Source organism: Amphibalanus amphitrite, unplaced genomic scaffold (genome assembly GCF_019059575.1).
Source record: "Amphibalanus amphitrite isolate SeventyFive unplaced genomic scaffold, NRLGWU_Aamphi_draft 000094F_arrow, whole genome shotgun sequence".
NCBI lineage: Eukaryota > Metazoa > Arthropoda > Thecostraca > Balanomorpha > Balanidae > Amphibalanus > Amphibalanus amphitrite.
In genome coordinates this window covers 258,646-285,388 of record NW_024881590.1, presented here as the reverse complement: position 1 = coordinate 285,388, position 26,743 = coordinate 258,646, and the positions used below count along the sequence as shown (strand labels likewise).

At 51.8% G+C, this 26,743-nt stretch overlaps 1 protein-coding gene across 1 annotated transcript in view; it reads left to right on the top strand.

Annotated features, from left to right (window-relative positions):
* The window catches only part of LOC122380291 (unconventional myosin-X-like), a 115,438-nt gene that overhangs the window by 21,991 nt on the left and 66,704 nt on the right, over window positions 1-26,743 (top strand). Inside the window, exon 2 of the mRNA XM_043363337.1 lies at window positions 1,086-1,192. Coding sequence (XP_043219272.1) covers window positions 1,086-1,192 — 107 coding nt within the window. The remainder of the gene's footprint in view (window positions 1-1,085; window positions 1,193-26,743) is intronic.

The window sequence follows — 26,743 nt, the reverse complement described above, 5'->3', positions numbered from 1 at the left end:
GTAAAATGGGCGGATGATAAAAATGAGAAATATCTCAGGCTATAGTGTGCTTTCAAGCAAAAGGCTGGAGAAAAGGGGGTCAAAAATTGAGGTCTATTAAACTACTATTTCAGTTTAAAAGCTCATTTCAAAGGTGGACTATTTCCTTTAATGTTTACAGCCCCTGAACAATAACCATTGCAAAGGTCACTGGGGTCCATTGAAACGGCCTGTGGCCCTGTTTCAACTGACCCTCAGAGAAGCGTTTCAATTGATCCCATCCGCTCCCGCCATCTCGCACGCGCCGTAAAGCACATGTCAAACGAGCTGGAAGGACGGCATCATGCTGAATGAAGGGCCAAATAAGGTGTTATTCCGGAGCCAGGAGTTCTTCTTTCAGCAAACAAAGGTATATGAGATATCACAAAATATTCATAAAAACGATTTCTCCCAAACGCCCCTCAAAAACACAAAAACAAGTGCCAAATCAAAATTACCGTCCGTTTGCCGACCAAACGCCGTTGACAAAGGAAGTGGTCGAGCGCGGATGCGCAGTGGTGTCGGCAACGCCATATGTTGCATATTGTTGAAAATAAAGCCATGTTTCATCTGACCCCGTGTTTCAACTGGCCCCGCTCTCCCCTATGCATCGGTGCTGTCCGATCTGATGAGGGCTGGGGCAATATTATTTCTGTGGAGGAGAATAGTGGTCTGCTTCCATTCTGGTGATGGCGAGACATTGTCAAACGAACCATTATGATATGTTTTTAGATTGCCGAACATGCATGCCGTTTGTCTGTCACCGTCAGTTTTGATATACGCTCGCTCCACAATCCACATGTGTAATATATCCCCATAGCCTTGTGATGTTGCCTCGCACCACTCGTGTCCGTTTCAATTGCCCTGTGCTGAGTTTATACTTTATACACTCTCTCTTCTCCTCCCATCCGTACCAAGTGACCAGCACTGACCTCCATCGACCTCTGTCGTGACCTCTTTTGACCTCTGCTGACCTCATGTCATGACCTCTGTTGCAGGGAGCCGGCCGGATGGCTGTATTGACGTCTGATGACCTCTGCTGACCTCTGTCATGACCTCTGTTGCAGGGAGCCGGCCGGATGACGGCGTCCCGGACATGACCGTCATATCGGACATAGATGAGGCCGGCATCAACCGTACCCTGCACGTCCGATACGACCACGACCGGATATACGTATCCTTTGCACGCCACGAGCGCCCGATGGTGTGACCGGCAGACGGGAAAGGGTCTGCCCGGTCTGCTCGAAATAACTGCCTTACATAGTGATATCATCAGTGTCATTTTATGACCTTAAGGAAAGCACATCAACACTATGATCATCGAACATCGGAGCTTGTTAGATAAAGCTGCTTCTGTCCTTAGGACAAAGGATGGTCGAACCACGTGTCCTTTTTTCACTGAGAGTTATACAGCTCCGAAGTCCAGAGAAGGCGGACACTGGGCATAAATGGGTCAACGGGTCACTTTGAGCGCTCGGCTAACGTTTGAAGACGTGCAATCGTGTGCAGCCTATCTGCCGGACTGCCGTCTGGACTCTGTCAGCAGCGGGCTCTGCCGGTCGAGTCTCACAGTTTGTGCTCGCTGGACAGGGGAGGGGGCTGCACTGGACCGTTTCCGGAACCGGAGAGGGGAGGGGAGAGGAGAGATACTCGTCGACTCGAGAGAGATACTCATATCGACTCTCCGCCGCGCTGCTGGAGAGTAGAGAAGAGAGTCGTGCCCACTCGTTCTCGGTGTGGCAATCCGTCCTCCCTGGAATTCTCTCCTGGACGTTCCCACTCGGCGCCGGAAGGGGCCACTTCCTGTTCCAGTTCTCCGACGGTAGTGGTGCCGATATCCGCCGGAAGCGAAATGTGGGGCTGTGGCAAGACGAAGGATGCTTTTCTTTCTTTCATTCTGTCAGATTTGAAACTCTCGTCTCGCTTCTAGCACCCCTGTGCTTTCCACACCAAGAAATGGAGCCGCATTTTTTCAGCTGAAATTTCCCCATATGTTCTCAATTGCTTGGTTTCCGGATGTACCTAGCTCAGAAAACTGGAAAGTTCGCTAGCTTCTGAATCAAGTTCGAATGTGTGCTGACTCTGAGTTTGGTGTCAGACATCTGAAGTGACAGTTTGTGGTCCGTGAACGTCCGCGGAACTTTATGGATTGGGTGATTGCCCCCGGCATTGGCAAATTTGTGCTTCCTTTTACCAGACGGAACGCTCCCGAAATTCGGCTGCTAGTGGATGATGCCATTTTCGTAAAATATCGAAAGTATCTGAAATGGACTGTCGCAATGCGTCAAAGATGGATACAGCCCTTGCTCATGGTATTGGTTCGATACATCTGGAAAGGATGCTTGTAAAAGTTTCACGTTAGGCCAGCCGCCAGGGCATTAAAAGGTAGTAAGCATAATGACGGAGCAGCCTATTTTCGTTCATTATTGCAAAAGTAACTGCAGCCGTCCTCCTGAAACAATGACCCTTACCTGAAAACGTTTAAGAAACATACAGTTGCCGATACAGTCGTCCATTTAGTCATGCTGCTTATGACATTTACCAGGACTGGACACGAGATCTGTCTTGTGCTATGTGGCTCGTGTCAGGCGCTGACTGCATGTCGTCTGGTATAGCTGATCTGTCTGACCATTTCTGACGAGAACTTGCTCTGGCATCGATTCTTTTGTAGGAGCATATCTGTTTCAATGTCTAACAGTAGCAGACCAGAAAAGGCGCTGAACATGAGCACTAACATTGCTGACCGCACTTTACCTGTCTGCCCTGCCACTTTATCGTCTCGTTGGTCCGATCGGCTGTTTAGATGGACCTGTCTGCCACCGAACAACTGTCGATGTACCGTTATAAATGCTCCGGTAGCGGTACCTACTCGATGAATACGAATCGCCGCGCGCTGCTCTGACTCATGCCTGAGACATGCACACCAGCACTATTTTAGATGTATTGCTGTTTTTGGTCTGTTGGGTGACAGTAGACCGGGCTCATGTCGGCGAGCTGGCGGCACATCATCTTGAAACACGGGGCTGTATTCCACCCAAGATGTATCGTGGAGCCGCTCAGAACGGACGCCGATGACCTCGGCCGTCCGCGCGTACAAAACCCCAGGCCCAACTCATCATCGTCATCGGATCTGGATGCAGTATGTGGTGGCCGATCCCTGAGTGCTAGCGTCCGAGCTGGGGCGTTCTTTCGTCGACGTTTGCAGTCGATCAGTATGTTCAAGTGAGCATATTACGCAGAGGCTCCGGACTCTCTCTTTCTCTCCCTCTGTCCCCCCTCTCTCTCTCTCTCTCTCTCTCTCTCTCTCTCTCTTTCTCTCTATCTTCCTCCTCTCTCCCTTCATCTCTCCTTCCTTTCCTTTTCTCTCTCTCCCTCTCCCTCTCCCTCTCTTTCCCTCCCTTCCTCCCTTCCTCCCATCCTCTCTCTTTCTCTCTCTTCCTCTTTCTCTCCCTCTCTCTCTCTCTCCCTGCACTATTGACCCTTTATCTCCTCCACCGCTGCTGGTCCTTCTCTATCTCCACTTCCAGCCCACTCCCTCTCAGACTCCACTCCCAGCCCTGGCGGCCTGGTGTTGCGTCCAGCCTGGTTGCGACACCGCGCCGTAACATGCACGCTGCGCCGGGAGGCTGGCGGCCGGCGGCATCACAATCACTCTCCCTCTCGCGCTCACCTCCGGACCGACCGCCGCATACCACGTGACCGCCGCCGGGGCTATACGTGTAGTCACGTGACAGCACCGTGGCCGTACGGTGGGATCACGTGACGTGTGGCGTGCGGCGCGGTGTCTGTTCTTATCACTGGAAGCTGTAAGGTGGAGCGTGATGATGAGAGCAGACGCGGCGTCTATCTGCTCACGCTGATACGGCGCCCTGCGCCCGACAGAGAGGATCATAGTTGATGCTGGTGTCTGGTCAGTGTAGATACCTCGTCAGTAACGAACGGCTTCCATCCAGACTCGCGGCGCCGTCCGGCCGGCTGGATGCAGTGACGATGCTGCTGCAGTGAATGTGATGACTCACTCCCGACCGGCTCCAGTCGTGAGTGGCCGCCCGCCGCCTCGTGGCCACGTCTATAAACCGTCAGCGAAGCCCCATCTGACTCATTAGCGGCTGAGCTAGTGAGCTATGTGAGCGTCCAGTCTCACAGCTGTAGTGAGTCATTCTTTCTTCCAGGCCTGAAACGTGCCCGGCTTATAACGTGGTGTTTCCTTTTGTTTTCTTTTTTGCACGTTTGGTGTGGGGCTTACATGACGTTCGATTTGGAAGAACATGACGTGCCGATTTGGCGGCTTATTCCACCCGCACTCGACGGCGGCCCGTGGTGGTAAACCCTGCCAGTCTGCCGCTGCTGCAGCCACGGCTGACCAGGCTCTTGTAGCTGACGGGTTCCCTGTAGCTGAAGTGAACGCTGGAGTGCCTTGGTGGTGGAGTAAGGGACTCTGAAGCACGCCATTGAGTGTCTCTCTCCGGCCACCCCCACCCTCCGTAAATAAACAGACTGACAGTAACTCAGCTGGTGGTGCAGAACTCAAACTCATCATGGGTAGCTGAAGTCAGCATAGAACAGCAGAGTTGAATTCGGCCCACGCGTAGTTGGCCTCTTCACTGGCTGACGCTCGATATTTCCTGCCTCCCAGCTTCTACAGACCCAGCCACCTAGCTTAGCAACTTTAACCTTTCCAATTCTGCCCACCGTTGCTGGACCATCGATCGTTAATGGTGACGTCTGTCAGCGGTCATCCAGGGTGACTATCCTGCCCTCTCCAACAGACGTCCTTCGGGCTTTGTCAGCCCCTTCGGGCTCCAACAGTCTCTGTCTCACATCCCCCTCTGCGACAGACCCCTCTGACGCCCTCTCCAGCCGGGTTCGCTGCAATGGGCCCTCCAGCGCCGAGGCCCCGACCCTTTGGGGGCTGTGGGGTTACGTCGATAGTCGCCGGCCGCGGCTGAACGAACCGCTCGCTCGCGGCTGCACCGCTATCTGGCGCTGAAACGGCCACACCTTTCCCCAGTGATGCAACCGGCGCCTGTGATCGTTCCCATGCGCCTCGCATGAGCGGCGTAAACGGACAATTTGCATGCGCCGCCTGATTGAAGCCGGGGCGCGGGTAATTGGTTTCGTTTAGAAACGTCAACTGGATGGCCGATTTTCATACTTGATAACATGGTAGAGCAACCTCACGTCGAACTACAAAACACGATGTGGCAAAGAAGGGGTGGGGTCCGCCCGGCGCTCTGCATATGATGGCTCGGCGGGTGTGAGCCAGCCGCTCTGTTTATGATGAGTCACTCGCTCCGTTTACCTAACCTCATGCTGAGGCCAAACATCGTCTATTGGCCGACATTCGTTCAGTGCATGCCATATGTGACAGGGTGGCTGACGTGGTGTTATGTCCTTCAGTCCCCCGCTCTCGTAACGACTTCTCCAACGCCTTTCTCTTCTCATAGCGACTGAAAGGGATGCCACACCCTTCCCGGTCCGGTTGCAGCAAAAGAAGCGTACCAAACCCATTCCAGGCACGGTAACGACATACTGAACTAACTTTAGCCCTATCTCTTGATGAAGCACAGTGAGGGAGGCACGCCGAGGCGATTTCTAACTCTCAGTCTTGAGGCTGAGGTCGCATTGACCCGGCTAGCGCAAACACGGCACTCCGAACGAAGGCTTTCTGAGATATTCTCTCTCTCTCTCTCTCTCTCTCTCTCTCTCTCTCTCTCTCTCTCTCTCTCTCTCTCTCTCTCTCTCTCTCTCTCTCTCTCTCTCTCTCTCTCTCTCTCTCTCTCTCTCTCTCTCTCTCTCTCTCTCTCTCTCTCTCTCTCTCTCTCTCTCTCTCTCTCTCTCTCTCTCCCTCTCTCCCTCTCCCTCTCCCTCTCCCTCTCCCTCTCCCTCTCCCTCTGTCGCTGTCGCTGTCTCTCTGTCTCTGTCTCTGTCTCTGTCTCTATCTCTATCTCCGTCTCCGTCTCTCTCTCTTTTTCTCTCTCTCTCTCTCTCTCTCTCTCTCTCTCTCTCTCTCTCTCTCTCTCTCTCTCTCTCTCTCTCTCTCCGTTTCTTTCTCCGATGGCGCAACCCTATCTCAGCTCTTCAGGCAGCCTCTCCATCAGTGGACGGTTGATGATGACTCTTGATGCTGACGATACCTAAACTGGATGCTCTGCGAATACCACGACCAAGACGATGACGAATGTGCGGGTGGCCTAGATATCCGACTGCCATAGGGTTATTTATCGCCAGCAAACAGATGCAAAGTGGATGTATATTTACATATATGATGGATCGACCATACCGCCATAGAAGTTCGAAGTCTCATGGGGTATCGATTCTAAGTAGGGGCTAGATGGCAACTCTATTTCAAAGGACGTGAGTCAGGTTTTAAAATCTTCCGTCAAGTTTTGGTCGGCTAGCGAAGTTTTCCATTCATGCCGTGTAGATGTTTTGTTTTAAAGTTCTCGGTTTTTGGAAGCCTCCGATGTAAGTCAGCTGTGCTGTTGTCTAAATTTGGAGGAATTCTAGTCAGTGTCATGCTCCATTAGATTTTGTTTTTTTTACGGCTTATCTTTTTCCGCTATTGCGTTAACGTTGTGTTAGAGCGTTCACACAGGAACTCATTGCTATGCGTACTCATTAGTTTTTCCTTTTTCGTTTTGTATATGTGTGTGTGTGGTAAGTCCTGTTCGATCGACTCGGTAGCCAACCGTCCAACCTGACGCCCTCTCCGCCACCCCTCGGCCGTCGCTGGCCATTGCGGCGAGCAATTTCTGCAAGCCGCCGCCGCGCCGCCGGAGGAAGTTGCTAGCTATATTTGGAGAACAAAGGAAGGACATTGCCTGCCTTCCGACGGCTCAGCACGTCCCTTGCGGAATGTTCAGCCTGTCGGCTACGCCCGTTCTCTGCGGGCTGGCGTGACAACTGACAGGGGAGCTGGAAAAATCGCTAGCTACGGACCTAACTGAAACGGGCTTTGATGAGGCGGATCTTTTTCTTCAGAACCTGGCTTTCCAGGTTGCGAAGGTGATGCAAGTCTGAATGATTATTATTTAGCATTTTGATTTTTTATGACTAATGGGCGCATGTATCGATAAATTAGTAAGTTGGCGATGTGCGATTGGTAAATGATACAGCAATTCATTATCTCAGTATAGGATCTCATATCTGAATTGTAGTTCTGTCCGAGTCCTTTGTGTTCCGTACGAATAGGACCACCTCATCCATCATTTCTCTGTCCTTTGCGCAGCCAGCTGGCTCTCGACTCCCCTCCCTCCATCAAGGTCTGCCCCCTCCCCTCCCCCCACCATCGTCAGTGGCCCGCATCTGGCCTGGGCCCTGTTTCACCGCCCGACGCTGCGCGCGCTGCAGCGCGCTGGGAGCTGAGGCGTGCCCCTGACGTCACTTGAATGACGTTGCGTGCGATCCGTTAGCTTATAATGAATCGCGTTTGGAACAGAGGTCCTAAAGAATCAAGTACAGAGAGAACAGAGGTTTGAGTGCGAATGCTGCTAGCGTGCTGATGGTGCTGGCGCTTGGGTGCTAGCGTTTTGCGATGACGTCATAGCGTAGCGTCAGAGGGAAGTTTGTTGATATTGCCATGGAAACCCAACGCGCCGACGCGCGCAGCGCACTGCAGCGCTCCGCCGTGAAACAGGGCCCTGATATCCATTCCCCGGCGCTGTTGATGCATTGTGGGCGGACCGCGGCCGTGCGTCAGACGCGCCCGATCCGTCCAGATTCGCCGGCTACGACGCGACGCACACCGACGGCCGGCGGACGTCGGTCAGGACGGCCTGGCATTGTGCCAATAGACATCGCGTAGCGGGTGTAGTGGGGAGGGGCTGTATAGAGGGTGTAGTGGGAAGGGGAGGGGGAGGGGGGTCGTATCCCGTGTGTGTCGGGAAAGGGCGGAGTGATAGGTCTTGCATCTCGTGATGCTTAAAGGTCGGACCATTGCAAGACATTGACTGTAGGTTTGGCGGGCAGGTTGTATTATTGTCGTATTTCATGGGCATTTGGCATGGCGAGTTATGGAGTGAAGAGTTGCATACCGGAGTTCTGGGTAAAGAGCGAGACCTTGTGAGCTGTGACCCGTGTGGCGTTGATGGCCGCCTAGCGATTGGTATTACATCACACTGCACTGCAAGCTAACAGTGTTGTAATACGACCCGGCACCGATCGGCTCTATTGCACTGTTTCATAAACATTGCGGCTGATACATCCAATCACCACCATACTGGGTTCGAGGTTCAATAACCGGCTCGGGTTCAGCGCGATATCATTTCGCGGAGAGGGCGTTGATATGGGACTGACGCTATGACGACAACCGTGGTACGTGTACACTACAGAAAACTTTTTTGCACACCCGAATATTGCAGAAATTGCCTATAAATGTAATAAGAGTTGAACGTATTTCTTTGAAGGCTGGGCAGCGTAGTTTCTCCTTCCGTTTTCATTATTCAAGAAAGCATGCATGCAATTTGTGCTGTAGCATCCACCTGAAGCAAGGCATACAAACAACGTCTGAGCTGCTCCAGCTCGGAATGTCGCGACCTTACTGCACCTCTGGGAAGGCCAGGTAAAATATGGAACAGCCGGGTCATCCTTATACCGCTACAGGCCACGTCACTAGGAGGAAGCGCCACGGAGGGTTTCACGTTTGTGACCGGCCGCCGCCCGCCTGGTAAATTTCACAGGAAGGAAGCCGTTTGCCCGATGCCCATCACTCTGGCTATCTTGATTGAGCCACTTTCCCGGCTCCCATACTGAGTAACACGTTTGTCCGCCGGTGACGGGAATGCATGGTAGATCGACGTGCGTTTGGCCGTCTGCTTTCCGTCGTTTTTACTGTAGGGACCTTGGTCGGGGCAATTCGAGCTGATTGATGCGGCTTCACTAAGCATTCATGTAGCATGTTAGCTACTCTGATAAAATGAGACCGATATAGGTAGGTACCGTAGCGTTACGTTTTCCATCATATGAAACTGAAACGCTGCTGATCGGTTGCTGTTCTCGGGGAATATCAGAGAATATTGTTGTTGATGGCGAACGTCGAAATCGTGTGGTTACGCCGTGCCGGTGCGTTAAATGTAGACCAGCTTGGGCTCACAGATCCAGCCATTTCACCATTGTTGGCTGCATTGGCGTTATCCAGAAAAAAAAAATCATATCTGATGTAAAGCAAAAACAAAAAAAAGCTCACGGGCGGTAAATGTTTACATTCGGGTGCTAACGCCGGTGCTATAAACAGCAATTCGGGTTGCTATTCTTACACGTGTGGCCTATTTTTCGTAAAAGGTGTTTAGATTGCGGAAGTCGCCCTCGCGCCTGCTGCCGACACCCCAGAAAATGGAGCAGAGGTCAACAATCTCTGGAAATCTCTCAGTCTCACCCAGCCTGCAGTGGAACGCAAGCGAAACAGTCTCGGACATTCGCCAGCTTCCTCATCTCTTTCATCTGTTCGCGTTTGGTTTTTATACGGTAACTCGCTTCAGCCGACGCCTTCACAGTCCCCAATCCCTTCCCTCTCGCTCCTGCTCCGTGCAAGTCTCATAGCCCACGGCTTGGCGGGGAGCTGCGCTAGTGCACGCAGGCTAACCCATCCTCGGGGAGGAGATGGACGGAGACGTCTGTCTATTCTCAGCCCGCTCGTCTGCTCGCCGGAAGGTGCAGCAGCGTCACACCCAGACCTGGGCCGTCACAAAACGTCACGGGGGCCACTGTGACGATGCGGATGTTACGCTCTCGTCACGGGCTCAGAGGTGACGATGAAAAGGCACATGCGCGCGCGTGTGCAGCGGCACGTGCGTGCAGATCTTTGCAGTGCACGTGCACGCGTGTCGATATTTGTGTATTTTATCCGAGGGGCATGTCCGACTCACGTCACACGAGCGGAAGTGCTCTGTCGCGCTTAGTAACTCCTTGGCATGCCTGCTCAGTGTTTCGTGTGATCTGTGTTACTTAGGCTGGCACGGCGCGTCGGTGAGGGCTGATTAAATTATGTAAACGATATTGCTCGTTACCATCGTTGCATAAGTAAGGTGACTGCTTGTTCCTTAGCATAGGCACGAAATGATGTTTCTTGCTTCCTCTTCCTCTACGGTTCAGCGTATAGACTTCAGCTACTTGTTTTTAATCGATTCACACCACATTATACGCCACCTCATGCAACCTGCAACTCTGCGTTTCGGTACGAGACGTTCGTGTTCTCGTTGGTGCTCCTCGCCGGGACTAAGGTATAGCTCGTTTGCCGGTGCCGAGCTCTAGCTCCTTTGCCGGGGTGGGAGTGACGGGCCCGCGGTGCAGCCCGTCCTCCGGTCTATTTCTAGTGCGCAGCGCCGCAGTGCCGAGAGGTCCACAGTGGGAGTGCTGCCTCAGATCAGTCGGCCTGTCTTTGACTGCCGCCGCTGCTCAGAGCGCCTGTCGAGCTGATAGACTGGCGGGATTCAGTTCTAGACCAGCAATATCTTGGGCAGCGCCCATGCAGAGTGGGAGGTTGATGACAGTTGACTTAGTGTCCTGGCCGTATAGGTGGCTACTCCCCGGATATTGGTTTACAAGGTTACCAGGCAATTACTTCTCTTGGCTATGTCTTATCTCTCGTTGCCTACCAATGTCAGAATCAGCTAGCACAAACGAACTCTGAGGATAACATCACAGATATTGTCTCTAACCTACTGATGCATCACCAATATCCAGTTGAATCACAGGGTTAGTCAGCCGAGCGTTCAGACCATCTCACGTCTCCAGCTGGCCCCGTGACGTCACGACACCCGTCACGTCACGGCACACCGTCACGAATCACCGTGACTTCCGGCCGTTGGTCGGGTTCATTTCGTGATGACGATGTCAGCGCGGTAGCTTCATGACACATGGCCTGGATGATTTCAGACCACTCGTGTGCCAGACCGGGTGTTTTCCGTGAGGTCGTGATCCGTTACATATTTTTCATGGAAGGACGGTGACGGGAGTGGCACCCGCCGCTCGGTTGTTGTCGGGTCCCACGTCATTCGTGAAGTCCCGTCGAGCGAACCAGTCGTGTGGATTTACAGTGGAAAGGCCGGTCGCTGCGGCGCGAGGTAATCTGCCGGCACTAGACTGAATGTCAAGTGAGAGACGAGCCGATTCCTAAAGGTCAGACCGAACATAAAACACGACCTTGGCCTTGGATTGGATGTGTCTAAATCGGTTAACCTTTGTTCTGTTAACAGAGCTCCACCAGGCACGTTTTATTAGGGAGAAACGAAGTTTAAGTAAGGAGCCACGGACGTAATATTGTATAACCGTACTATCAACAAAACACGCGGTTTGCTCCTGCCAGCCATGGTAATGTTGAATGGTACTAGTCGATTATTCGGAAGACGGTTCTGTTTGTCTGAGTGCTGAATTCCATTCGTGTGTTGTTCGTTGTAAGAGAGCCTCTGTGCGATGAAGAAATGGCTGTGTTTGGTCATACCTTGTCCAGGTGCGCTGAAACAGGTTTTACGAGGAACTACAAATTCCTCAAATTCTTGCCTGACCGATTACATCTCTCCGCTGTGTCACCACTGTGTTTTTAGCCTCGTGCTAGTCATGTGATTTCTTGTTGGTCAAGTCATGTTCTGCTGAAGGCACCTAGCGGGTTTTTGGAACCGGGCCTTTCTGAGTCCACTCAACTCAAGCCGGGAGCTCAGAGCCTCCCGTTGCCTTTGAGCCATGCCAACACTTGCCGTTGAGCCATGTCGGTCAGACTGGCACACCATGGCCAATGGCCATGCCGCCCCTTGTTTTTCCAATGTAGTGCAGAAACGTGACCCTCTACGGAACACACCTTCGTCGACGGTGGTCGGTCGTCACCTCGCTGACACCAAAGCACCTTCGCCACCCCTTGTTGTGTGGCCGCACCTTTAGGTTGAGTATCGTTGACGATCGAACAAATCGCAAAAACCCGTCGCCCAGTTTTAGGTGTTAATCCATATGATACGGGACATTAGCGGTTATCGGGACTGGTATCGTGAGTGTTCAGAGCGCAGGTGTTCAACAGTGTGTTAAAGTTTTCCTTGTTTAGTGTCTCGTAACATGGGCCTCTGACAACCTTCCTATATTTCTATCCTTTATATTTCGTAATATTTAATATTATGATTATATTAATTCATATTTCTATTTCTTAACAGATTCATGATACAAAATACCTACAAGCTACCGATAAGCCCACCTTTGCCATGCACTCTAACATCGTTGCTGTGGGTGCTTCTGTGCGTGTTCCATCGTGCTTTGATAGCCACTTACTGTGATCGCCGTCGACACAAATTATACCCTCTATGCCGTGTGACGTGACCCGATTACTGGTCGGGGTCGCTGTCGGTGGCAGACCCCGACCCGCCCATCAGACGCTCGGCCAACCGCCGCGGGCATCGGACGGCGTACGACCGGCAGCGGCCGTGTTTTTTTCTGCTATAACGAGGATTGTCCGGCAACGTTTTTTTTTTCATCAAGGAATAGTACAGTAGGTCTACTAAAAAAGTCCCCCGCTCCAGAGGCGGCCGGCCGGCCGAACCCCCGGATTCCAGCCCCGACTCTATTGCGCAGGCCGCGGCAGCGACACGGGTCAGGTCGCGGCGCCCGGCGAGTGGGTCAGTTGGCGGCGGCCGGCCGTGGAGTGGGGACGCCGTGTGTGGGGCGCAGAGATGCCGCAGTGCAGAGGAGGGGAAGATAATGACTCTGCACGATGCCGGAAATGATGCCTTTGTGATCTAAATTAAACACCTGCAGTGTATATCCTCCCTTGCCCCATTCCTATTTTATTATAATCCTTCAATAATCCGTAATGGCCATTCAACGCAAGCAAGCAAACAAAACAACCCGTTTAGCGGCGACATCATCTCGGATAAAAAAGCGACAGTGATGATTAGAATAGACTTAGCGCGAGGGCAAATCGAGGCGTATAACTATATGTATCACATACCGAGTATTTACGGAGCGAGCGAAGCGAGCGTAGTCTTTCCTTAGATTAACGGAAATTTCTGAGTATGAGCGGCCGGCCGGCCGGCCGGCCGGCCGGCCGGCCGGCCGTGGTCACGCTTTTGCGAAGCTTATATCTCAGCAACCACTTGACCAATTTACACGCGGTAATTTTTGTAGGGTAGCTTCATTCCTTCTACCAAGTATTGGACTATTCCCGATGCATGTAGGTGACCCCTTATGCACGTGCCACGTGCAAAACGAAGAGGTGTCAGTTTTGTAATTGTTGCAATATCTCGGTAACTACTTGGCCGATTGCGCTGAAAGTTGGCATGTAGGTAGGCACCCACTAGGCACTGCATATACATGTGCCAGAGTTGGGGTGCTGCTGCACGTGCGCACGTGTAGGGGTCGTTTCCAGATCTCGGGAACGGCTGGACCGATTGCGCTCAAATTTGGTACACGGTTAGGGACCGGTTAGTAGGGTGCCGTGCACAAGTCAGTTGGGATCCATTTTGCACGTGCGCACATGCAGGGTGCCGCTTCCAGATCTCGAGAACGGCTGGGCCGATTGTGCCCAAATTTGGCACATCGCTATAGACCAGTTAGTAGGGTGCCGTGCACAAGTCAGTTGGAGGTACCCCCTCGCAATTTCGCACGTGCAAGGCCCACCCTCTCGCTCGCTCCGTTAGTCGCCCCAAAAGGCGTTATACTGGTTTATTCCCATCTAGCGAATTAACCCTCGCCGGCACAGGGGGGGGTGATGCAACCCCCCCTAAGGTTTTTCGCGAATAACTCGCGTAAAAAGCGGCCGATCGCGACGAAACTTTCAGTACCCTCGCATTGATCAATTTTACACCTACCCTGAAAATTTCATGACCCTGACCCCAATGACCTTTGACCTGTGATCTCTTTTCTGTGACCATGTTTGGCCGAAATCGCGGTTCGGCGCATGTCGGCTCGCATTAGCCGCGCGTTTGCAAGCTTTTCGTGGTTTCAAACGTTCAAACATGTGATTTGATGTTGCTCCCATGCATTAGGGTGGGTGTCAAGGTCACCTGAAGGTCAGGTCAGGTCATTGACCTTTGGTGACCTCGGATGACCTCGGTTCACTTTTTCGAGTTTTACATGTTTCTAGGCTAGTTTTTGGAGCTGAATTCGAATTTAGCAACCATTTGAACATTTACGAAGTAGTTTTGGTGCCTTCGTAACATGTTACGAAGCTGTCCGAGGCGGTTGACACGTATTACGAATACCCGTCACAACCCCTACCGGTTGACTTGACCTGACCTGACCCGATCTGGTCTAAATGCTTAAAGACATCATCTCTGATCAAAACTAACACGATATTCGTGATCAGCACCCCGGAAAACCACATAGCAGCTACACTTTATGACTTTCTAACAGGTCCCGATTTTCCCGGTTTTCGGGTCATTGACCTGACCTGGAAGGTCACCCGATGACCTAGGACCTTAAAATTGGGTATCATCGGCTTCCTCTCGTGACGGGCAACACGCTCGTTTTTTCCGCGAAGCTCTAGCTCGATCAGGGGCCAAACGCGAGGGGGGTCGTACCAACCCCCCCCCCCCCCTTGTGCCGTCGAAGGACTCAAAATGGCCTGTGCCGGCGAGGGTTAAGATTAGGGATCTTGTCCAACAAGTCAGCGGCCGTTCTAGACACAGATAAATGCTTTGTTTTCGGTCGCATTATTATCTGCAATAATTCGAAGCGAGGTTTAACCCTCGCCGGCCGAGAAGAAGGGGTGGATGCCGCCACCATGTATTTTTTGCGGTAGCTCAAAGCACACTGATGATAGAAGGCTGACATTTCACATGCCTTACATTTCATTCAAGCCGGATCACTTGACATCAACCACGTTTTCAGGTCAGGTCACTCCCAACTATGACGTCTTAATTAGGTAAACCTCTGCACGGTTGTCGGTTATAAAATGATGCAATCCGCAATTCATTTAATGTCATATAAGCATAATGGGGAAATATGGAAACTGTTAATTTGGCGTCGGAAATGATCTGAAACTATACCTCAAGCACTTCAAATCGTGACTTCATACATTCTTGGCAAGGTCTAATGCTTCACTTTTGCATTGGTCACCTTGCGTGACGTCATTTATGACGTCACTAGGGTCATACGAGTGCTTCGTCAATAACTCCCGATCAAAATGAGCTAGCCAGTCGGGACAGCCATCAATGGACTTTGCAAGACTTGCCGAATCAAATGTTATGCAACATGTCCTCCTTTCAACAGCTTCGTGACCTGCGTTGCTCTTACATGACATTGACCTCAAGTAAACGTTCTAAATTGCTTCACCTAAACAAAAAAGCATATAAATCGACGCGTCTGAGAACAGAAAACACGATTATATCGAAATGACGATAATGCGACCATTTTTGCAAAGTTATTTACCAAAAACCGATCGAATGCCTTGGGGTCTTTGACCTGCCCTAAGAGGTCACTGATATTTTAAAATGGGGTACCAGTCGCTGCGTCACGTAACGAAGCAAGCGCTCGTTTTTTCCGCGAGGCTCTAGCAGCTAGCTCAATTATAGGAGCTGAACATGGGGTTGGGGGATCGCTCCATTCTCACTCACTATTTGGCCGGGATAGTGTTTGCAATTATTGTTAAAATATAGCATTTTCAGATTTCAAATGACCCATTTTTCCCACCCAAGTCTTTCAATTCAAGGTCATAACACCAGGTCACGTCAAGTGACCTTACCTCAAGGAAAGTTCCTGTGCTCATCATATCTAAATATACCGATTAACCGATCGCTTTAGAACTTTCAGCGATTTCAATGGGCAACACTATACCTATGTATTTGAAACGTTTACTTTGCAAGTTTGACATTGTTGACGAAAGGCCGGGTCAATTTTGAGATCGCTCAAGTCAATGGGAGAAAATTGAACTGCGCTTTTTTGGACAGAACGCATAATAAACACTCTGAAAACATGTGGTGCTTGATAAGATACAATACTAAATGAGAAAATTGTTTGTTTCGTTGGGAGCCATCTCTTTCGGTCTGAAAAGGCCCTTGCAGAGCTATGACATAACTATGCTCTGGTGTAGTAATTGGGTTGTGCGAGCCAGCGACAGTGATCTGCGGAAGCGAGACTGTTCCCGTGGGACGATTGCCCTGTCGGGACGGTCCAGCCGTCTCCCAAACGGTCACCCGAAGAGGATTATGTGTCCTGGAATGGATCCGACGTCAACTACAGGTTGGCTGGTGGGGTGACCTCCAGTCCAGAGAAGGAAGCATGAAGACTAGGGGCGATGCGGGTTGTTTTTTTCCTGAGGATAGCGAGGACGGAAGTGATCTAGCACCCTTGACCCTTCCTTATACTGAATGTATCTCAGGCTGTTAAATCTCCTAAACGTTTTTTTTTCTCGACATCGTCAAGGTGTCATTAATAAAAATATAAAATCCGGGAGAATAAATTAAATATAGAAATTGTAGCCACCAGAACATTATCAGTTGCGTTCAACATACTCGTAAGCACGATCACACACCCAGCTTACATATGAGCCATGTCATAATTATTTTTGATAGACATGCTCAAGTTATGAAATCATCTGAAGTGTTTGTAAAGTTCCACGATACGAATCTAATATCCTGCCACCTGCTATGCATCATGACCATTTCTGGTCAGGTCATGTCTTTGAACATAGGCCAAATTTTTCAAATGACCTTTAAAGATCAACTTTTGATTCATTCGAAGCGTTTTGATAAGAGGAACACGAGGCTGGTAAGATTAATTTCATGCAAGTTTTAAGCTAAAAACTTTTTAGTGTTTGTGGAAAAGCAATTGGTTTTCTCATAATACCTACCGATGGTGGCAACTGGCAGTTGTTGTTATTTACATGCTAAGCCGTTGACCTTAATTAAATCTGACTATATTATTCAGACATAGCGGTAAACGAGCTGATTGTTGTGTTAGGTTAGGCTCTTTCGGTCGATTTCAGAGTGGAAAGGATGATAGGAATTAGGGGGAGACAGGGGGCCTGGGCGGGAGTCCTGGACCTCATGCTCCGCTGGGGCCGAGCCCATCACGTGGGTTGGATTGCCCTGACATATGGATAGCCCTGGGCGGTGTTTCACTGCCCCGCGCTGCAGCACGCTGCGCTGCGCTGCTGCATTGTTGCGGCGGTTGCTATGAATTCGGCTCCACGCTAGCGTTGCGAGCTCCCGAGTCTGTTGATGTTTCCATGGAAATAGGAAAACCAATGCACCGGTGCGCGCAACGCACCCTGTCTAAGCAAAATTTTACCATCGATGACCTCTAGTGACATGACCTCTGGCTATGACCCGATCCAAAATTGGCTGAAGTATTTTTTTCTTCTTTTTGCTACTTTTGACGCTACTTCGAATACCACTTAAATGCCCAAAGCTGAGTTCAAAGAATGAAGATCAATCCCCATTTCCCCTCCAACAGGGCGTGAGAGTCTAGGCATTCCTGTGGGGCACGGGCTAACAATGACTATCTCATAATCATTGTGGCCATGAACATCTACTGCCATTCTTTAACACCGGTTTCGCTGCGCTGAGCGGTGGCCGTCCCGTTTGTTGGATTCTACAGCTGACTGGCGGAAAGCGTTACCGGCCGCCCGTCCACCGCCCGCGGGCCGGACCGAGCGGTCCCGCTGACCCTACCTGACCTGAGCCCGGCGCGATATGGGACAGGCAGACGGGGGTTCGGCTCAGCGAATGCAGCGCCCACTGGTGCTGGGGACTTTTTTAATAGACCTACTGTACCTGTTATGTGTTGTGAGCTGGATTGCTCTTACCCAAAACGAAACCCATGAACTCATAGGCGGCGGAACGGGGAGGGCACCGGGGCACCGTGCCCCCCTTTGATTTGGGCATTTTAACATTAGCGCTATGGGCGTTGCATGGAAAGAATGGGACCAAAAGTCGGCAGTCCCCCCCCCCCTTAATTGAAGGTGTTCCGCCGCTACTGTATGAAATAATGAAATATAATTTAGCGTTCATCAAACGTCTCCATATAATTATGCAACATTTTCGTTGAACCTCCGAGGCAGCTGGCAACTAATCCAGATTATAGAGGTGGCAAAATGTGGACCCGAGGACCCGGTCCAAAGAACCAGTCTGGACCCATATGGGTCCAGACCGGTTCCTGGATATTTTCTGACGGGTCCAACCGGGTCCTACCATAAACTATACATCTTGCACACTACACATTATTGCAAAATATGAAGTGAATGAAGTGAATGTTTCTTTGCACACAGTAGCTCATGAGTATTCCCAGTGGGAAATAGGCTGTTTTACATGATGCAACTAATGATTCCTTCAAGTAGTTTGTATTAATTGACTTTTGGGGAACGGGTCCAACTGGTTCCGGTTCCAACTAAGACCGGGTCCGACTGGTTCCAGAAATGTCCAGCCGGGTCTGGTTCGAGTCTGGTTCCCAAAATTTTCATCTTTTGCCACCTCATCCAGAACACCAGAGCTGATCCAGAACACCAGAGCTGGTTCCGTCCGGGCTGTACTCGGTGACCGTGTGTCCGGTGACCAACACTGGGGTATCGATTTCTGGCGGCGGTGCCCGTCAGCCGCCCATGGGCGGGCCATCTGCGGCGACGGCCCGCCGCTAGCTGCGGCAGTGTGTGCAGAGGGGAGCGCCGCCGGGCCAGGGGAGTCGCCGAGCAGGGAGGGACCACCGCCGACCCGGCGATCGATCGCACCGCCCGAGACCCGCCCAGCCTGGACCGGGATGGACCGGCACGGTCCGCGGAGCGGTCCAATGTCAGCGGACCGGTCTAATGGCGTCCCCAAGATCACCCATGAGTCGTGTGCACCTTAAGTTTCATATGCTTGCTGACATGCATGCATCGTTTAGACAACCTTTAGGTGTTGATTGTTGACTAACCGGATCTTTAGGTCTGTCGCTACCTACCTCTACCACATGACCTTTCACTGATGATTTCCGTCACATTTTCCTAATTCCCAGTCCGTCCAATTCATCACTTCAGGTCGGTCTATTTTCCTCAGTCTTGCTGGCGGATGCATTGCTCCGTCGGTGGGGATGTTTCCTGTGTCGCCAACACGGACGTGTATGTAAATGTCCGTGGTCGCCAGCCGGAGGTGACGAACCTCACTGTGGGTCCGTGGGCTGACGTCAGTTGTATGTGACGGCCGGCCGGTGTCCTTCCCGTGGGACGCATTGGCCTGCGGTGGTTCGGCGGACTCGTCCAACTGTGTTTCGAACTGCGCTCGGAGGTTTCCAATTAAACGTGACATTTGCGGCCACGGAAGGATCAGGAATTCGACATTGATTGTGGGGCAGCTTAGGTAAATCCTATGTAAGTTGGTTTGTGGCGGATCAAGTAATCTAGCGTATAAATTAACACTATGGATATCTAACTTTTGGTATTGGGAATGAAAGGAACGTGCTGCCTAAGAAGAATGGAGAGTAGGGGTTTCGTGAAGGGGTTTCCGCGCTCATGCCGACACGCTGGTGTTCCACTGGACTCAGTGTCAGGGCCTGGGGACATAGGCGGCGGAACGGGGGGGCACCGGGGCACCGTGCCCCCCCTTGAATTCTGCAAGGGGGGCACCAATAGCAAGGTGCCCCCCCCTTAAATTTGATGTATTAGTACCAGGGGCGGATTCGGGAAAACTCCAAAGGGAGGGTCATGAATCGAAGTGGTGCCCCTACCTATACCCAAAATTAAAACCTCAACGGATTTCGGCCACTTAATTTTGGTGGTGCCCTATTTTCAGTTTTTTTTATTTTCTTTATTTTTGGTTAGTCATGTGATGACTGGTGCCCCTGCTAGGCCGCTGGTGCCCCTGGAAAGACTATGGTACAGTCCACAGCAGAAGTAATGTGGGGTTTCAGTCATGGGTATGTTCTGCTTCTGAAGCTTAGGAACGATTAACCAGACTACAATGAAACTTTGAATGTAGCTTATATGTATCTTCACCCTTGCAGCTGCAACTTAAGCTATTGACATCTTCTTTTCGATCACTCCGCATTAAACAATCGCCAGTCAAAGCCAACCGTTGAGATTGGTAAAACCCTACATTACTTTAGCGGTGGGCTGTACCTACCTACCCTGCCCCCTGACAAGCCTACGGTGGGCCCTGACATGACTTAGGTGCCCATGGGCCCTGACAGGCCCGTGGTGCCCCTGACAGGCCTGTGGTGTCCTTGCTAGGCCTGTGATGTCCCTGGGCCTTGGCAGGTCTGTGGTGCCCCTGGCGAGCCCGTGGTGCCCCTGTTAGAACGCAGGTGCCCTTGACAGGTTTGTGGTGCCCCTGACAATCCTTAAGTGCCAGCGACAGGCTTGTGGTGCCCTTGACAGGCCCATGGTGCCCTTGCGAGGCCGGTGGTTCCCCTGCGAAGCCGATAGTGCCCCTGGCAGGCCTCTGGTGCCACTGGCAGGTCTGTGGTGCCCCTGGAAGACCTGTAGTGCTTTTGCTAGGCCGATGGTGCTCCTGACAGGCCTGTGGTGCCACTGACAGGCCCGTGACCTGTGGTACCCCTGGCGGGCCTGTGGTGCCCCTGTCGGCTGTCAGGCCTGTGGTGCTCCTGGCAGGCATGTGGTGACCCCAGGCCCTAAGTCATGACCCATGTGACCTCCCCCCTGGGATTCGCCACTGATTAGTACTGCGATGGCTTCTTGGGAATTTGATACATGTAGGATAAATGGAATTTATCAAACGACAATAAGGAAGAACACATAGGTACTTGAGGAGGATCAGCTTAAAGTTAACCACACATACGGGCAGGGGTGTAATTTTCCTAAAGTGATTGTGGGTGCCCAGCTGTAGGGGCGCCCTGCGCCAGGCCGTTTTGGGGCGCGATGATTATTCTTTATGTGGGAGCCTAAATTAACACCGAATTTGATAACATTGCTAGCCGAAGGGCGCTTCAAGTGACGTGTCTGACTAAGCAAATGCACGCTTAAAAGTGGAAACTGACCGGAAGGACGTAAAAAAGATGTAGAGAGGCGCCATCCAGTAGGAGGGGCACCAAATGTGGAGGCGCCAGACGTTTACGAGGGCGCCGTGAGACGATGAAAAGGGCGCCATTCTCTTAGGAGGGCGCCGAGTGATTGAAAACGCTATGAGGTCCAGGGGCGCTAAGAGGCCAGAAGGGCGCCGCACAGTCAGTAGTGCTACGTTGGTAGGGACGTGGGGGCGCGAGATGGTTACGAGGGCGCCATGAGATCATGAAAAGGGCGCCATTCTCGTAAAAGGGCGCCGAATGATTGAAAACGCTATGTGGTTCAGGGGCGCTGAGAGGCCAGAAGGGCGCCGAACAGTCGAGGGATGCACGGTGAACAGAGACGTAAGGACGCGAGACGGTCAGGAGGGCGCCCTTAGACCATGAGAATGGCGCGGTGCTGTCAAAAGTGCGCCATTCTCCCAGAAGGGCGCCGAGTGATTAAAAACGCTATATTATCCATTAACGCGAGACGGTCAGGAGGACGCCGTTAGAGCATGCGAAGGGCACCGTGCTCTCGAAAGGACGCTTGCAAGTTGTAAGAGACTTGTGGGTGCATTTTCATCATTGTGGGGGCATAATTCAGGATTGTGGGTGCATATGCCCCCACAAAGAGATATAAAATTACACCCTTGCATACGGGGGTGAACTGCCATTTTCGTTTAGTAAAAAAAAAAAAGATAAAATCATCGTGTCAGGGCTGTGACGAAAAAGAAGTGGCCTAAATCCGATGAGAAAACAGGATTTGGGGGTACCCTAGGTTTGGCTCCTTGAGACATGGTGCCCCCCCTTGTCTCAAATCGTTCCGCCGCCTATGCCTGGGGATGGGGTGGCGGAGTGCGGGCCAGTAACGACCGGTCGCCCCAGCCGAGGGGAAGGGAGTAGCTGACTGCAGGCTGCAGACACTGTCCGAGGGGACCGCGATCGTCGGAGGGCCCGGTGGACCGTGTTTGTGTGTCGGTTATCATGACTCATCCAGTTGGGTCGCTGGCGCTACACACGCCAACCACGTGGGCTGGTGATGGCGCTGCCAGTCGCACGCAGAACGAACAGGATGTTGGACATTTTATTAATTGTTTCTCCCTTGTAGCTGGGCCTCATTTTACTTGAAGGAGAGGTGATCAATCCTCTTCACGTCTAAAACAGATGCGGGAGACGGCTCCGCTCTGGTAGGCGGATGGAACAATGACCTCAAGGACGGAACGATATCCCAGATAACAAGAGCAACCGGTGATCGATCCTGCGATCCTGTGCGTTCTGTTCCAGAACTAACTCTGTCGTCACCCATCTACAGTATCGCGTCTTTTGGCATCTTCACGAAGTAGCGAAGAAAAGAAAGTGAACGTTAAGTTTAGATATTGCAGCTGCAAATCACCGTAAGCTAAGATGCTGTGGAATCTGCTTCCGTACGCACTGGTGTAACATCTCTAGCATTTTATTATGCAGCCGCTGACGGCCTTGTCAGCGTGTTCTATTGAATCTCTGGATTCTGACTGACATCCATTCAACGTCTCCTTCTAACATGCCGCCGCCTCCGAAGGAAGATCCCGCCTTTGTCGGCGCTCCTCTGGCACGTGTTTCGCGGCTTTGTTAAAGGATGAGTCGGGAAGGGACGGATGTGACAGCCGCCTGACTCTCTGAATCTGGGCAGAACTCTGCTCCAGACTAAACAGCGTCTCGGTCTTTTCGCTGGTTCCGCTGAGCGTGACCTTATTTGGGCTTTTCATATACATTCACTGTGGTATCTAACGTATCTACCTCGATTTTTTCGCTAGGATGAAGCTGTTTGGTGCTTTTTTTTTGTTTTAATAAAAATGGTCATGTCCAGGTGGCATTTTAGTTAGCAAAAACGACAAATTGGTTTGCATCTCATTGCTGTAGAGGAGTTCGTTTTAATCCTGTTGCGACTAATAGCACCCTACCGTGATACCGTCCATGCTTCTGGCCCCGCCCCCGCCGCCAGCGTAGCGCTGCCGATTGCAGGCAAGCTCGCTGTCTCCGCCCCAGGGACGACGCGACGGCTCGTGGCTCACGCGCCGGTCTGTGGCGCCGACAGTATCGGAGGTAGCGTGTCCGCGACCCCGTGTTTGGATTAGCTGCCAGCACGAGGGCGCCGAGGGAGCACCTCCCCCAGTCCGCTGCTCGTCGCCGGGCGGTGCTGCTGGCTTCGTCATCCGATCCCATTGGGGCAGCCAGCGGTCACTGGCAGGGTCGAATGAGTCCGAAGTGAAGGTCACAAATGACCATCACGGAGTCATGCAGGTCACTCGTGACACACGCTCATGGCCGTGAATTTGGCTCCCGCCAGTAGAGTTGTGATAGCGAAGCGTGACAGCCAATCAAAGTTCCATCACGTAGGACCTCGCATCAGCAAAGTTTAAAGGTTTGTCTAACGTTTGTCCTACGGAACGATAGATAGAAGCTTCGTGACAGATGGAAGTGGTTCTGTCCCAGGCTAACGCATTAGTATCTTGAGCTCACATCTGCATCATTGCATGTTCACGGATGAGCGGCTAAGTGTGAGATAATGTTTCGCGGTCGGGAATATGATTATCCTGGAATATTTGTGGCATGTCCTATCTGCTGACGGTGCGTTGTGTATCCTTTCCGCACTATTTCACAGAGGGGCGGCTGGTGTGTAGGGTAATTGATAAAGCCGAACTTCCAAGAACGTCAAGGGGATCCAATAAACAAGTGTTCAGTCTAGCAAGTTTGTGCGCTTGGGATAGGAAGCTTATTTCATTACTGTCGTCAAGTCAAGTGATGATGGATGAATGTGTTTATTTTTGTCAAGTGGATATAATTTAAATACTTAGATCGGCGGCGTGATACATTTGTTTTGAGGTGCAGCATGCATCTCACGTGAATGAAAGTGCTCAGTCGTCTTACGCATCAATTATTTTGAGTAGATTTATGTTGCTATTCCAATGAGCCCTTCAACCTTCACGACATTGTTTCATCAGTGCCAAGCTCGTATACGTATGTCGCGATGACTCGGTAGGTAAACAAAATGCCGTTGAGTGGGACCGAACCGTTCAACCATTCATACCATTACCGGCACACCCTCCGCTTTGCCCTCACATCGCCGCCGCTCCTCGGTTCCACCTCCTTTGCCGACACGGCAGGAAGCGGCGATCGGTAGCGCATTGAGCGTGCCGTCTTTGCGCCGGCTCCTGGACATGATTAATGCCGCAACCGGAGACAAACGGACCGCCACTTATCCCGCACATTAGCGCGGACAAAGCCGGCGGTTCCGCGCCGCATCTGCCGCCGCCGCGCCGCCACTGTCTGTTCTACCGTGTCGGGCCGTGATGTTATGTGGCGGTGAGTGGCTTCGTACGTGATCTGCCGTCGGGAAGTGAGATGTTAGATGGGAATGAAAAGGCGAGCAAGGCTGCTGGGGTGGTTGTCATTCTGTAATATAAAATATAAATCTACTATTATAAATCCTAAAAAGTCCGCCGCCGTCGGGGTTACTCCCAAAATGGCTTATTACGGCGCCGTCGATTGACGCAGGAGGGTGAAATTTTTGCCAATCGTGGGTCGCGTCATTCAACAGGTCGTATTAAATTTTGGGCACGATGCGGCCGGGGGTGCGTCCGTGGCGCGTGCTGACGTGGTGTGCCATAGGGTTTACACTAGAATCGGCAACAGGCTATTGCTCGGGAACGGTAAGGGCTACGGGGGTGAAATTTTCACGCCAAGTCGGTCGTGTGCACTCATTTGTAGTATTAAATTTTCGAGGGTGTGGGTTCAGCGGTGTGCACGTGATGGGGCCGCGACCGGCGCCGAGCAGAAGGCACGTGCTTTAGGCTCAGTTGTTCGCTTGCAAAACTGAGTGAAAAGAGTCAGAGCCGGGAGGTCATTGACCTTTGACAACGAAGCCCGACACAAGGCACCCCTCGCCAAGGGGATTCGCCAGTAAATACGATGAATTTGTTTTTGCAATATCTCAGCCGTTTCTGGGCCGATTTAGCTGAAACTTGGACTGTCGGTGGTAGTGTAGGGTAGTGTAGTGTAGGGGTAGGGTAGGGTAATGTAGGGGTAGGGTAGGGTATGGTAGGGTAGGGTAGGGTAGGTTAGGGTAGGTTAGGGTAGGATAGGGTAGGGTAGGGTAGGGTAGGGTAGGGTAGGGTAGTGTAAGGGTAGTAGGGTAGGGTAGGGACTAGGGTAGGGTAGGGTAGGGTAGTGTAGGGTAGGCAGGGTAGGGTAGGGTAGGGAAGGGTAGGGCAGGGTAGGGTAGGGACTAGGGTAGGGTATGGTAGGGTAGGGTAGGGTAGGATAGAGTTAGGTAGGGTAGAGTTAGGTAGGGTAGGGTATGGTAGGGTAGGTAGGGTAGGTAGGGTAGGGTAGGTAGGGTAGGGGTAGGGGAAGGGGTAGGATAGGGTAGGGTAGGGTAGGGTAGGGTAGTGTAGGAGTAGGGTAGGGTAGGGTAAGGTAGCGTAGGGGTAGGGTAGGGTAGGGTAGGGTAGTGTAGTGTAGGGGTAGGGTAGGGTAGGGTAGGGTAGTGTAAGGGTAGGGTAGGGTAGGGTAGGGTAGGGTAGGGTAGGGTAGGGTAGGGTAGGGTAGGGACTAGGGTAGGGTAGGGTAGGGACTAGGGTAGGGTAGGATAGGGTAGGGTAGGATAGGTTAGAGTAGGGTAGGGTAGGGTAGGGTAGTAGGGTAGGGTTGGGTAAGGTAGGGTAGTAGGGTAGGATAGTATAGGGTAGGGTAGGGTAGGGTAGAGTAGGGTAGGGTAGTAGGGTAGGGTAGGGGTAGGGCTGTGTTCAAAAAGGGCCCAACATACAAAACACTTGAACACTCCGCAACTATCACCATCCCTTACAGTTCAATTAAAAACAGCTACCCAAATCTACCCAAATAATACAGCTAAAATACAAGTCAATCACCCAAACGAATGCACCCGTAACATAACATAACTCAAAACATACGGTTATCGCGTAAGCCTGTACCTCTAGTAGAATATAAAAGACGGTTAACTTTCTCCAAAAACCGACTGTCTTTATTCTCCCCAAATCTGCACATCAAATTTTCCATCAGCGTGTTTTTGCGCGAGATAAAATTACTATGCGTTCCGTCAATTACATAAAATACAAATAGAGTGAGGCACCATCAAACACCACCCCCTGACCTTCAAGGGTCACTCTCACTGCGGTGCCGAACATCACCAACGTGCCATGGGGTCCCGTCCACTTCCACAATATGAAGTGACGGCACCCTGGTAACAACACCCGGCTGCGACCTATCACCACAGCGTGATCCAGGCTGTCGGACCCACACGGCGTCCCCGACAGTGTAGGCGCTGTCCGTGCCCTCCGGACCGCTGCCGTCCGATGGATCACCACCAGTGCCAGTGACTGTCCTCACGCTGTCCCTGACCGAGTACCGGTAGATCTGTCCGGCTGGTGTCGTAGCCGAGCTCTGTCCGTCCTGAGGTGTTACGTTGTAAAGATGCACGGCATCGCCAACGGTGCACCCTGTTTTTGCGGCTATGACCTTCACGGTCCGATGATTCCTCTCTACCACACCATTTCCACTTGGGCGGTAGACGGCGCGGAACCTCAGCCGAATTTTCCACTTTGCCGCGAACACTGCAAACGCCCGACTGCGAAAGGCGGTATCATTATCCGCCAGGATCTCTTCTGGAGCTCCACGTTCATTGAAAATTCGATGCAGCTCTTCAATGACGTGCGCTGAATCTGCCCTTCGAAGCAATCTCCACAAACTGAACCTCGAAGGACCGCAGTCGACCACCGACAGGTACAGACTGCGCTGGTGGTGCGTGACGTCAATCGCCAGCCTAGTCCAGGACTCG